Source organism: Hippoglossus stenolepis, chromosome 15 (genome assembly GCF_022539355.2).
Source record: "Hippoglossus stenolepis isolate QCI-W04-F060 chromosome 15, HSTE1.2, whole genome shotgun sequence".
Classification (NCBI taxonomy): Eukaryota; Metazoa; Chordata; class Actinopteri; order Pleuronectiformes; family Pleuronectidae; genus Hippoglossus; species Hippoglossus stenolepis.
In genome coordinates, this window is record NC_061497.1 from 4,150,834 (window position 1) to 4,165,504 (window position 14,671).

Sequence of the window (14,671 nt, forward strand, 5' to 3'; positions counted from 1 at the left end):
AAATACCATTTTCTTTATTGTGTTTATCTCCCTTTCAAATCACCTTGAAACATTTAAAACAGTCAGGAAATCATCCCAGTGCGGCACTGTTCGTTCCAGACCAGTTTAGTTTTATCTGCACTCTGCTCAGAGCATGGGATAATTTTCCAGGGGCATAATAGTAACTCTGCACCCATTCAGACTCTGATCCTCGTGGGTGAAAGTTGAGTGTCCTGACTCCCCCCTCCACCCCCAGCGAGCCTCCAGATCCATGATAATGGCTCGATCCTCTGGAGATTGGGGAACAATGGCCCAGTGCTTTGAGCCCGAGGACTCATTCCTCCCAAATATTAACGCTGTGTTCATTCGGAGCAGAAATAACTCCACTCTTCATCCGGCTAATCGAGAAATGTCAATTTTTGGGGAGATTTGAACTACAACACTAATTTTGCAACACAAAACATGTGATATAAAATTGCACACAAGGCAGTTTCTATATCTGCATTTACATTTTGAGTTTTTGAAATATTTTTGTGTTTCTAAATCATCGAATATGTTTTATCTATTTACTGATGGAAACTAATTTGATAATACCCTCACATGTGGCTCTCTCTGAGGTTTCTACTTTCTTTTTACCTTGTTAAAAGTTTTTTTTTGTACTTTTTCCTTACTCTTGTTGAGGGTTAAGGGCAGAGGATGTCACACCTTGTTAAAGCCCTATGAGACAAATTGTGATTTGTGAATATGGGCTATACAAATAAAATTTGATTGATTGATTGAATACTCCAAACCCCATCTGGGTTAAACAATTAAGTGTCATACAAAGATAATAATAATACTTTTTGTTTTTTACCTGTAAATATTTTTCCTATTAATATAACAGCACATCTTAACAGAGCTTTTTTTTAAAACACCATGTCACAAGCTGATTGCATTGACAGAGTAACATTATCTCCGGGGGGGCTGTTTCGGATCCTACATGTGGATATTCTATCATAGCTTAACTCTGATTCTGCTGTCGTGTGACATGAGTTATTTCATTATCATGAACTCCAGCGGTCGTCTCATCCCCCGCCTCACCTCCCTCTGAAGGTGTCCTCCCTCCTCTGTGCTGAAGGTGAGACATGAGGATCAAGGGGCTGCGTGTTGATCCTAGCTCAGGAATGGAGAGCCTGTGTGTAAAACCGTTTGTCTGCAGACGGGCCCAGTCCTGCTGGAAGCTCCACGACTCCCACACACGCTCCGACCTGTGCCCATTCACAGTTGAGTGCCATGTAAAACACATGGAGTGTCTCTGGATCCACCATCACGGCCCCACTACAAATAAGATACATGTACATATGGGGCTATCATAGTCTGTAGAAGTTACTGCAGCGGACCCTGTTTGGCAAACAGATTTAGACACAGGATCCGGGTGTTCCCAGAGGAAGAGAGCTTGTTGTGGTCTGTAAATGTGTCTGCTCCAGAGACAGCATGACAACACCTGATCTGCTGCTCCCAGTGGAGCAGCTTGCAGTGCACGAGGCCAGCCATGTTAGCTATACCAGTTGCAAGGTCAAGGTCTGGACAACAGCTCACTATTGCCTTTGTCTTAGGGCTGGAGGTGCTGCAGAGTCTCAGGGAAACTATACCTTTCCTTCCCACAGCTGGCTCGGAAACGTATCACTTACAGTGTGGTTAATATTTGAGGAAATCAGCCGGTGCAGGAGAACTGTACTGTGTAACATCAAGGAGGTTTTTTTGATTTGATTTTAAAGAACGTACAATGTTTGTGAGTGTGAACTGGTTACCACAAAATCATGCCACACAGTTTTACATATAATAATTAATATTTATACATGTCCATATATTGTAACTTTTATAAAGTACTCACATTGTTTAATAAAATAAGTTTTGATTCATTGTGAATTCAGAACATCATTTTCCTTTCAAATTAGAATTTCTGGGCTGTTTAAAACTTAATCAAAAAGCACATTATATTTGACTGCGGGTAATGAGAGAATGGGTGCGTGAGGAACATTACTTCTACAAATACTGAAGGCATTTTCCTCACAGACAAAGGACCATGCAGATCCACCACAGCTGAATTCCTATATTGAAATTTGGTGACCGTTCTCTTCTGGTCGGCCTAAGTGCACAGAAAACAAGAAAATAAAAAAGTTACACAACAACAACTGGATGTAAAACATTGTTTCTACATGGAATTATTAAATTATTATTCCCCCAAAATAAAATGATGTTTGACATTAATAGATACACTGCATTTGGTAAATTGTGTTTGAAGCACAAATGTTTGCCACTTAAGTGTTTGCATATCATCATAATGTATATTATATATTTGGAATAAAATATAAAATAATTTCAAACATGTGAATGTTATATCACTGAAACGGATTTTATCATTTCGAGAGACGTAACATTTTTAGTTTGAGCGATGCATTGTGTAAAGCAAAGGAGAAACATGGCATTTAGCTGCGGAAAAACTGTAAACCAATAGCACATTTCACAAAGACACAGGTAGGTTATTTTATACTAGTACCATCTTCATCTGACTCCAATTTAACATTTCATAGTCTGCATATCCTTTACAGAATAATTGGTGACATGAGACTGTAAGTTTAATCATTTTAAGGTCGCGACTAAAGTGTCCCGAGGGAGCTCGAGGAATGTTTAAAGGAGTATAAGATAATGACACCAGAGGAACTATATGAATGCCTTTAAAATAAGGTCAGTGCGGACTATTCATCATCACAGACGCACAGTAACTCACTTCGGCTCCCTGTGGGAATATCATTGGACTTTTTGCAGAGCACCTTACAGTGAGATATCAATCCAACGCGCAGTGTTTCCGAGTGGCTGCGCTCTGGTCCCGGTGCAGGGAGCTTTCTTATGTTAATGCAGGTCTGACATCAGCAGTGAGATCAAAGCAGGGCAGGGGTACTTTAGAGCCGAGGCTGCCCCCACTCACACTCACTCACTCACACTCCTCTGCTCTCAGCTCACTCTCTCTCTCTCTCACACACACACACACACACGCCATGCGTACCTGTCCGGAGCTACTCTACCACCCCGTGCTGGATTTTACTCATGCGTCAGGCTGACAACAACACTCTCAAAGGATATTTCACTCCTCTCTTTTCCTCCTCGTCGCTTTATTGAGCGCTGAGAAGTGACCGGCGCCGCAGCAAAGGTGAGTGGAAACTTGTTCGGCTGCACGGAGGAGAAAGTCCGAGCGCGCAGGCTGCTGCTCCGCTGGCTGGAGCCGGGGTTTTACGCACAATGGATGCGTTTAGAGTGCGGGGTTATTCAGTGAATGCAAAGCTGATTGCTTTGTTTGGAGACACGGTCCGTCTCCAGAGGTGTGACTGGGGAAAAAACATGGGAAAGGCATGTAACAAAGATCGGTCTAAGATAGGAGAAGTGGTGTGAACTGCCTTGAATCCAGTGTCCACTACACATGTATAATAATACATTATCTTAACTTTATGTTTTCTGTATATTATAATATCACCACTCTGGTGATTCATTTGAGGTATTGTAAGGATAAGGGCATTTATTTATAACCTTATGATTAGGCTGCTAATAGAAGATCCTTGTTAGTTACATCCGTGCTGATGTTTAGGAAGTGTGATGTGTCCTGTTTTACCCAGCTTATCTGTGGCTGATGACAGACACATCGGTCGATGTGTGAGTCTGTCGCTCTCTATCTTGTCGGGGGAAACTGGAGCTGCCATTTATGAAGAGCCCAGTGTAAAACAAGCACTAGAGGCCGTGACTGATTTAAACAGATCTGACAGTCAAACTGTAGAAATGTTCAGGAAAACAATGTCAGCTGTATCATGAGTTAGTATCTTTATTGATTTTACGCACGGGTCAGACTTGTGTAGTGGATGAAAAGCAGTTGTAACACACAATAGTATAGTGGTGGGTTTCAGTCACCTCATTTCAATAATTAATAGCAGGGATTTAACACACTTTCGAGTGCGTCTCCTCCAATCAGCGTCGAGCTGATGAAAAGGCGCATTATCTGCTCCCTGCGGTTTCTACGCGCTCTTCAAAGACGCACAGCTCCGAGCTGATCAGATATAGGGTCTGTGATGCGCGGCCCCTGTCCTCTGACTGCAGATCACTGCTGATCTCTACTGATGCCTCCGACTCTTTACGTTTATCCAAGTGGAGCAGAGGTGACACCAACCGTGGCTGAAATAGGTGGAGAAATAAAGCCGCTTGGATCGTGTGGACTAGGCCCTGAGCGTGTGTCTCTCTCTATAGGATATAAGCCAAATAGTTTATCCAATGTGGAACTAACTATAACTGAAAAAGTTAAATAGGAAAGTGAGTATTGTGATGAGACCCCTCTTATTATTTAGGATGTGACTTTGTCTTAAAGGTTACATTGCAATTGTCTTCTCACTTCTGTTTATTTGCATTTAGCAGGAAGCTGAACTGTTACTGTATCACCATGATTTTTCTTAAAATATAAATAATCAACAATTAAACAATTTCCGTCTTTTTTCTGTCATTATTCAATGTGAGAAATAATCAGGGATTGTTGACGTGAATAAAATTATCACTCTTTAATGTTGTACTCATTCACTTTCCATATTCAAATTTGATCTGTTTTGAAATTATCTCTGCAACATCTAAACCTTGTGAGGTTTCGAAGCTCACTTTGCCTCAGTTTACTTCAGCGCATCCAGTAAAAACACTCTGAATCTGGGCCGCTGTTGCACGGCCAAAGTCACTGACCATGTTTATTGTATTTATTACAGGGTTTAGAGGAGGAGGCCGTGCCATGAGCGCTGACTTTTGAGTCTCAACCGAGAAGCCCAACAAACCCTTTGTATTTTTTTTGTCTCGTGTGAACTGGAGCCACAGTCCAACCATGAGGAGCAGCTCTCATGTCCTGCCTCTCAGTGTGCTCACAGTTCTGCTGCTGTCTCAGGTCTGCTCTGGCATCAAATGGCTGTAAGTATTCTCACCATTCTTCCACCTTTACACTGCTCAAACTATTTCACAACATGTTGTCCTGTTGTCATGTGGCCCTTTGTGGCATTTTTCGGTGTTTTATGGCGCGGCGGGCCCATGGCAGATTTGAAATAGGCCCCAGCATTCCTCAGGTTGCTTCTGGTCAAGGGGAAGGGTTGTGTATACGTCTATCTGGTGGAGGAGACCGTAGATTAGCAGGCAGATCTTCACCTTATGAATGTTTTACTCTTTGTTTTATTAACTTCACTAACAGAAGATGTTTCAGTCGTAAGATCTCAGACTGAATTGACCTCCTGCTGTATAAAAGTAAAAAGATAAGAACAGAAAATAAGAGGACGAGGCGTCACGGTGCCGCAGACAGTGCCAGTGATGTCACCGCTCTCTCTGTGTGCAGTCTGGTCAGGCCTCACATCCGTGTAAATATGGGGGCTGCAGAAGGAAGCTATGACACAAAGGTTGATTGCTCATACTGAACACCACACTGTTTTTATGGTACAAGCAAAAGTAAGCGATAATTTGCACAATAATTTTGGAAAGTACATAAGGTTGCCAAGTTGCTATTTCGGAATTTTGTTTTGTTTCAACTGAATGTTTTTTTTGTGTTCTAACCCTAACCCTTGGAGGTCTCCCTCACAATCTGCATGTTCTGTTCCTTATTTCCTTATCTGATTATTTTGTGTCTGCATCTTATGTCCGATCACTGTGAAAACACGACTTTCTGGACCTTCTTTACCTCAACCATGCATGACGCCTCATCAGCGTGAGTGATGCACGGAAGACTTAAGCAGATGTGCCATGAGCGCGGGGATGGCATGTGCTAAATTTAAGCGAGAAGTCTTACAGTTCTGATGATGCCGAGTGGCGCGATGCAAAACAGATGCAGTTGTAAACACCTGTGAGTGCTGGGTTACCTCAAGCCCTGTGGAGTCGCAGCTTATCGTTGGGCACAGAGTGGCGGCCCCTCGGCCCCTAATGCAAAACAGGCCAGGGTGCAACGGTTCTCACGAAATCTCAGCAGAGTGCAGGACGCAGAAAGCAGAGATCAGAGCTAACCTGCTAGGCTTGTGGTTTCTCTATTAAGTTAATCCCCAATAAATTCTAACGGTTTGAATCAAATCAAATGTGAGCAGCCTTTAATAGTGTAAACACATGATTCGTGTCAAACTGAGGCCACAGAGGAAGATGTTTCCTGTGGTGGAAAACGTGAGGCATCTATGTATTTTGTCATCTGACTGTGGATCAAAACTTGGAGTTTTTTTATATATATATATTTTTTTATCTTGAGGCCTCTTCTATGCTTTAACAAAAGAAAGCCTTCTGCCAAGAAGGTGTCATTTATATTTTATGAATCCACAGCTGATGTTCCCTTGGGATTTTCACTTTGATAAGATGGTTCTTTTCTGTGATTCATTATCTGTTCCGATTCCTTAAGTGTTTGTCCAAAGCTGATGCGTCTCACAGGCTTGAAGAATGTGCACAGATGAAACTCAAATCACTAACTCACAGCACGCTGTGAATGTAACCGTTTCACAACACATGAAACGAAGAACATGTGATTAAGCAATTATCACCCCTGCAAATAAGACTATATATATTGTTTAACTCAAACTGACCTATTTCCCTGTGTTGTTATCTCACGCAGAGCACTGTCGCACGCTGCTACATCTTTACACATCAACCAGACCCAACACTGTAAGATGCTGCCCGGCCTCGTGTCCTCCCAGGCTCAGCTGTGCCGCAGCAACCTGGAGCTCATGCAGACCATCATCCAAGCTGCCCGCGAAGTCAAGAAAACGTGTCAGAAGACCTTTGCTGATATGCGTTGGAACTGCTCCTCCATCGATGTCCCCACCGATGCCTCAAAGTATCGTCCAGACCTCGAACGAGGTACGGTCAAAAACAGTTTGGAATGATAGTCTATTGTTTCCAAAGAGCCACTCCAAGTTCTTTTTGATCCACAAGAGTCTTGTGTTTATGCTCACGCTCAGTGAATATCCAAAAGCAGGGTCACTGAGTACTGCTTTGCGGTTCAGTTTACAATGAAATGTGTCTGTGCTCCGACGCCACAATTAAATTTTTTTGTATTTATTAAAACACAGCTGCTTTCTAAAGAATTTTGATACTTACAGAATCGTGTCCTTTTCAAAATGTATTTCTGGTTTTACGATGACATGTGGCCTCATTGTTCCGTTTATTCCAACATTTATTCCTGAGGAGCCGTCACCAGGGATTTGTACTGAAGCTGTTATTTGAGAATACCCCCTTTCACTACCTGCGTATATTCTGGGTGATTTAATAATTGGCTTGTTATTCCTGAAATCTAAAGCATCACTGCATCTGACCACACACCTCTTTGCGCCGCAGTCTGACTCTGTTGCCTGAAGGACCTTGAATGAGCTGGAGTCAGTTTGCTGGGGGAGCCGTGGGGAGAAATGACGTAGCTGCCCTTTGCCAAATGAACAGTCTGCTCTGAACAGGAAAAGGCTCATCTCTGTCCCGGCACAGCTTTGATCTAACCAGCCCTCGGTCATACTTGATTTCTTCCTTTACTTTGAATTGCTCCCTGGCCTTTAACATATGTGCTTTCAGTGTAGCATCGCACCACCAATTGCTTCAGTGCTCACTCTGCATTACAGCACGGGCAGTGATGGACTGGGTTTGATCGACTTTGTCCGGGAAGTCAGATTGAGACAGTAGAAAAGCTAAGGGGGCGATTTTAAAATTACAATAGATGGACAGCAGAGATGTCGATTCTAGCATCCTCTAAATGTAAATAAAAAAATCTGAATCTACAAATATTATTCTACCAATTATAAATAGTAGAGTTGAATTTATTCATTGATCAACTGAAAAAGAGAAACCAACAACTATTGATAAAACACAGTCCAAAATAGACTATTTGCATATTCCAGCTTCTAAATTGTGTGGATTTGTTACTTTTACTTGAAGGTACAGCTCTGCCACGTAGCCGACGCTGTTCCCTAATGTGCAGCTCCCTAGAAATGTAACTACATGTCATTGTAAAGCAGCCAGCGCCAACTAGGATTGGTCCACTTGGCAGCTTGTCTCACACGTCTCTCAGTGGCTGGACGAGCACAGAAAACCTCTCCCTCCCTTTGACTCAGTGCAGTGTCGGATCTAGGATTTTCCTTAATCAGGGGCCATAAAGGGGCCACAATTCACACAGAGAGACGGATTATATGTCCAAAATCCATGTACAATTCCTGATTCAGCAATATGAATATTAAAGTCATTCCTTGTTCACTGTTAACTCTATTGCTTTGAGCAAAGACACAAATCATTAAATGTAATAAAAAAAACTTTCCTTGTTCAAGCACATTGTGTACTTCAAAAAGGCTTTGAAAATATAATGTCTTTATAAATGGTCATATTTATAGTTAGTACTGTTGTTAAGTCAGTGGTTTTTTTGAAGACTACTGACAGTACAGGGACACTTCAGAGGCCAATCAGATTTCAGTTGGGGCCAGTGCCCCATTAAATTGATTTAATTGTTGTAGGCCCATGGCTGACACAAAACCTGGAAACTTTTTGCGCCGTAACAACTTTGATGTCTGTTCTTGCAGGAACGAGAGAGGCTGCGTTTGTCTACGCCCTCTCTGCTGCGACCATCAGCCACACCATAGCGCGGGCGTGCACTTCTGGAGACCTGCGACTGTGCTCATGTGGTCCCATCCCAGCGGAGATCCCCGAGCCTGGATATCGCTGGGGAGGCTGTGGCGACAACCTGCACTACGGTTTGATCATGGGCTCCAAGTTCTCTGATGCTCCCATGAAGATGAAGCGCCCGGGCTCCCATGCCAACAAACTGATGCACCTGCACAACAGTGAGGTCGGCAGACAGGTGAGAATTTTCAGCATAAGAAAAGGGGGGAAAATGCAAACACATTGTTTCCTTTGAAACGTCTCAATTTTAATTCTATTTATGTCGGTTTTAGATACATTGCTTGTACTGTATCTTAGATGTACACACTGTGAGCCCTGATGAACCCCTTGTCTTCTGTCCTCATATAAAGGCACTGAGAGATGCTCTGGTGATGAAATGTAAATGTCATGGGGTGTCCGGCTCCTGCTCCATAAGAACCTGCTGGAGAGGCCTGCAGGACCTGAGGGAGATCGCCATGGACCTGAAGACCAAGTACCTGTCTGCCACCAAAGTGGTCCACAGGCCGACGGGCACACGCAAGCAGCTGGTACCCAAAGATATCGACATCAGGCCGGTGAGGGATAACGAGCTGGTCTACCTGCAGAGCTCCCCGGACTTCTGCGCCAAAAATGATAAGCTAGGCTCTATCGGCACACAGGACAGGTGAGACCGTCACGTCAACTGTGTTTGACCATGAGTGCATGAGATGAAACAGGGTTTTTTGTGGTAATGATAGTTCTCTGTTGTTTGGGGTTTGATTTGCTGGCATGACTCCCATTGGTGACAGACTCACGCAGCTGAAAAACAGGAAATGACCAATCCTGGATGTCTGCTCATCCAGGATGTTGACTCTAGTGAAGTGCCGCCTTGCGCGGTGGCACCGTTTAGTTTGCAGACTGGCTGATAACAACCAGTGGCCCCTGAGAGTGCTCCGTCTGTGGCTTGTCTGAGCATGTGTCAGTGAAAAGGCCACTGTGACTAGAGTGTTTGTCCTGTTATCTGAAACAATGACTAATGAAGTTATTCTTAGGGCTGAGTGCACCAGAGCTGATATTGATTGGAGAGGGCCACACAAATGGGGAAACAGTTAATGGTCCCCAAAGATAAAGCAAACATACTTACACCACTCAGATCCAGTGTGTGGTCTGTGAGAAGGTAGCAGGCAGTAAGTCAACCCTTTGTCAAAGGGTCAGAATATGTTGTTGCTGTTAATTACGTGTACGCAAGAGGGCTGCTTCGCGTATCCTGCGTCCGTTTGTTTATTAGGTTGTGCACGTCCTCAGAAATGAATGTGACACGTATGCAAGATGCAATACCACCACGTAAAGCTGCGAGTCCATGACAGGGTCAGTGGGCATGGTATCAGGGACAGAAATGGTGGAGAGTTTTGGAGAGAAGCTGTGTGACCAGGTCCAGAATTACCCATTTACAAATTGGTGATTGTTGTGTTTCCTGTCTTGATTTCATCATTTGCCAAATGTTGATCTCCTCGAGTGTCGCCATCTTTGTTTATATTTGCCGCACGCAAATCCAGAAGTGGCAGAAACATCAGTCTGAGTCGAAGATTATAGAGCAGATTACTCTTCAGGTTATAGTCTAAGTTCTATGGAGTGCTCTCTAATGTAATACTCAAATAGTATTCTCTGCTCTCCTAAGCAAGTACGTAAACAATAACGTTCACAACGCAGTTGCCAACGTGTAACGTGGTTAAACAGTTAGAACATTGTGGGACTAAGGGTCTGCCTCATGGTGAGATTTAACATCAGCTGCCTGCAGTCATGGTTGTGTAAGCCAGCTTCTAAATTGGGTGGATTTGTTACTTTAACTTGCACTGTTAAGGCTTATTTATACTGCACTATACTTATTTATAGACTGACACTGAAGGTACAGCTCTGTCACATAGCTGACACTACAATGAGCTCCACTAAATGGCATGTGGTGGTGTTGTATGTTGTAAATGTCATGCATCGTGTGACTGGCTACATCATGTGTCCCTCGGCCTGAGGCCGCTCTACAGATAACCAGGAGACATGCCTCATGTCAGGGACACTCACTGAGCCTGATAACGCTACAGCCATGCACAGTCTGCAACCTTTTGCCAAATGACGAGACACCCGTCATGACATAAAAGTGTGATGCTGGGGTTTTGGTTTGAGTAAATGTGAGTGTGTGTGCGTGCGTGGGTTTCGATGTCGTGCTCTGTAGTCCTGTTTTTGGTCTAATGAGAGTATGTGGAGCAGGGAAAGGGAATTTTAGCAGCAGTTTCTGATGAACAAAGTTTGATCAGTTGTGCAACAAGGAGATCTCATGGTCATGGGAAGGGACGTTTGTCCTTTAGTCCTAAATTACATTATTGGGTCTCTGCTTCTATAGCGGCAGATGTGAACTACAGAATGTGCAGTCCTAACCGATTGCTCAGTTTCCAGCACAGCAGTGACATAATAAGTTGTTGCTCCTGACAAACCATGACTGTGTGGGAGTTTCTGTCTATTTTCAAGCTCTCAGCAATGTCATAAACCTGTCTCACACCCAGTCCCTCCTCCTCCTCCACCTCCTTCACTCCCACAGGAGCCATCGGCTCAGCATCGCTCTCAGCACACTGGTCATTAACACTCTGCCATCGTAAAACAATGCAATTATGTGAAGAGGGCAAGCTAAAGAGAGGGAGGGCAGCCTTGTGCATTCAGTGTGATTTACGGTGGGGCTATTCTCTCCTCATTTAAGATGCCTCTGGAACGAGAGGTTCCATAGCGTCCACTGCCCAAAGACGGCGAGACAAAAAGCACATGAATGAAAAACATGTTTGGAGGAAGGAGTGCACGAAAGGTTAAGGCATGCCGGTCGGTCGAGCACTTTTAAAGGACTATTGTGGTCTCTCTATAGGCTGCGAGATGGTACAAAATGTTTCAGAACGAAGCTGTAAAGTTCATTGTGTTAGGCAGGAAACATGTTAGCCTCCACATCTTATTTAATATCTTCTTTTTCTGTGCCAATTTCAGGCAGTGCAACAAAACGTCCCTCGGCAGTGACAGCTGTGACCTGATGTGCTGCGGCCGTGGCTACAACCCGTACAGCGAGAAGCTGGTGGAGCGCTGCCACTGCAAGTACCACTGGTGCTGCTACGTGACCTGCAAGAAGTGCGAGCGGATCGTGGAGCGATACGTCTGCAAATGATTCCGTGCCGCTGACGGCTACACCATCAGTCCTCTGCATGTACTCAGCCACCCGGGGGCAAGCAGATTAACCAAAGCACTACCAATTCCGAGAAGGCTCGATCCGGCCTTCAGCTTCAGCATGTGTATCTCAACGAACAAGTCGTCTATTCTTGTCAGTATCATTTTTGTATTGAATCTCCGAGCTGCCAGTCGGGCTTCCAAACTTTTTCGCTTCACAAACCTGGATGTGGAGAGTGTGGCGACAGCATCAGTGGGCCTGCGTGAAGACCGCCGTCCTCCTGGGTTCTTTTTCTTTTGTTTTTTCATTTTAATGATCATAAAATCCCAACCAGGGATATTGAAAGTCTATTTTATTCTATCTCTATTAAAAAGAAATAATATTGGATTTTTTGCTGGAGGAGAGGACTTTGTGTTTTTTTGTCACTCGACCAAGACTAATGTTTGACTTCATTCCACGGGATTCGAAGGGTTCTGATGGAGCCATGTGGTACTTTTTTTTAGGTACTATCAAAACTTTTTCCTCTGAAGAGAAATGGACTATTGAGGGAAAAGAGAACACAAAGGGAACTTCAAGTAATTTTCAATCATGGAATTTTTTTTTTATGGTTGATGTTTTTGGACTCTCACCGTGGGTCCTGTGTGGGGATCCTGACACGCCTGCATCCCTGTGGATTGAGAGAGGACTATTAAGAACTTTGTGAAATTGTGCATTTTCTCCTCTATGTCTGACTGACGTGCAGTCAGTTCAAAAATATATTCTATTTTTTAGAGCATATGAGCTGAACTCATGGATTTTGTAAACCACTTCTGTGTGGATGTACATACTGTTATTTTGTATACTGAAATAAAGAAAGAAGTATTTATAAAATAATTAAATGATCTTCACCATGATCTTTACATTGAATATCGCATGTTCTTGTCCTTTTCCTTTAAGAATGTATTATAAAGCTCTTCTTACAGAACCTATTACCTCTAAAGCTAATTATTTTCTAAGTAACATTAAGTATAATTCACAGCCTTATAAAACAGCAGTTTACCACCACAGTGACTGTAAATCAGCTCAGCGCAGTCAGTAATGACTTGCAGGGTTCAACCCGTTCTCTGAATCACCCAAACCCTGGGAAAGTGTTTGTTTGGACATTCCACCTCCTCACAAAGGCCATCACAAAGGGTGTTTTGTCACTCCTAGCCCGGCTTCACCTCTCAAACATTCATCTGTCTGAGAGCCAGACCTCCAGTGGACAAACATCAAATAAAAAAAAAAGGCAGAAATCTAATTTATTTAGAACATAAAGCCAGACTGTAGGTCTGTCAGAGGGAACAGACTTGGCGCTGTGATGAACCAAGATATTACCCTCTGACCAGCCTTGTGTTGGCTAAAGTGGTTCTCATGATTTTACACCGACAGAAATAGCTGTGGAAGATATAGGCCCCATGCTGTGAGCTCACATGATAAATCGCAGCGCCGAGCCGCACACTCACTGGAGCTGTAACACTTCTTGACCCGAGCCTGTGGACGCACACACAGAAACTGCCAAAACAACCACACATACTAAAACTCGGGCTGTTACCACGAGTCGCTCAGACATTTTGTGATGCTGGGCTTGTTTCACAGTTGACCTTTTCATCCAACTTTATTTTTGGATACAGACTTAGGTTATGCAGACTGGATTAGGCTCATCCATTTCAGATAATGAGGAGAAATGTGACTCCAGCATGAAGCCAAGATGCAAGATATACAAACTTTAACGCTTTAATGTTCTGGCTAGAGGAGCAAAGAGGATGCACGACTTTGGGAAGTAAATGAAAAAGGACATCTAAGTCTTCTGGTCCATTCCTGTTGTTGTTTGGTGGCAGTTTGAAAGCAGGAGCAGTTAGTGAGGATGGTCGGGCTTCGGAGGAAGAGGGGATCTGCTGTGTGCAGGTGAGCGGGGGTCTGTCCGTCGACAGCCTCGAGGACTCCTCAGTCACTGGCATTCCTCAGCCTGGCAGTTGGGATCAATAGGGTGTCCGTTTGTGTGTTTGTGTGTGTGTATATACACGAGTCCACACACTGCTGTCTGTCAGTGAGTTCACTGCTGTAGAAGCCTAACCTGCTGATTGAGGACGTGCACACTGTCTCATAGCAGAGCACGAGGATGGAAAAAGTACTTTTGAGGACACCAGAGTCGTATTAGTGTTTCTGAGTGTGTTGGAGAATCGTGCAAAGCAGTGCGGACTCTACTCTTAGCACATTTGGTATGTGCTGTAAAAAATCAAGACGTGCTTAAATGCGTATTTAAAACACATCAAATACTCTATGGAATGTCTTAAGCACTCTTGAAAGAAGGGGTCTGACAATGAGGGAATCAGGCGAACTCTTGACCCTCTAAAGTGCCGAGCTAAGACCAAGGGTATGTCTCACACAATGATCGTTATTTTGATTTACTGGCAATTCATTCTCGTCTAAGAATTCACTAACGTTATGTAAAATTGTACGAAGGCAAATGTTTAATTTAAATTGAGAAATTCGTTGCCACACACCAAAGCCGCGTGAAACAATCCCAACCAAAAGCAAAGCTTGACATTAGTAATTTCAGGAGTAATTTCATCATGCCTGTGCAGATTAGATAGGGCCTCCAGTTTGACCTGTTCAGTCTGGAAATGCTGAACCTGGCCAACTGCAACTGCTGTTATCATGATGCCGTGCGACTATTCAGCTGACCCCCGTCTAACCCCACGGCAATATCTCACTCTGAAATACCGTGGTCTGCACAACTAAAGATTTCATGTGAGGAATGAAAGTGCCAACAATCGGAACTTGCTGTTAAACATTCTTCCATTTTTCTGTCCGTCAACACAACGCGGCCGTGATGGAGCGGAA

General features: G+C 43.7%; 1 protein-coding gene across 1 annotated transcript; it reads left to right on the forward strand.

Moving 5' to 3' along the window:
* The first annotated feature begins 2,870 nt into the window (after positions 1-2,870).
* Positions 2,871-12,712, forward strand: wnt11 (wingless-type MMTV integration site family, member 11). The gene is made up of 6 exons (XM_035177717.2): positions 2,871-3,169; positions 4,752-4,947; positions 6,611-6,855; positions 8,553-8,830; positions 9,003-9,295; positions 11,632-12,712. The coding sequence occupies exons 2-6, from the start codon at positions 4,865-4,867 to the stop codon at positions 11,804-11,806; spliced, it is 1,074 nt and encodes a 357-aa protein (XP_035033608.1). The 5' UTR covers positions 2,871-3,169; positions 4,752-4,864; the 3' UTR covers positions 11,807-12,712.
* The last annotated feature ends 1,959 nt before the right edge of the window (positions 12,713-14,671 follow it).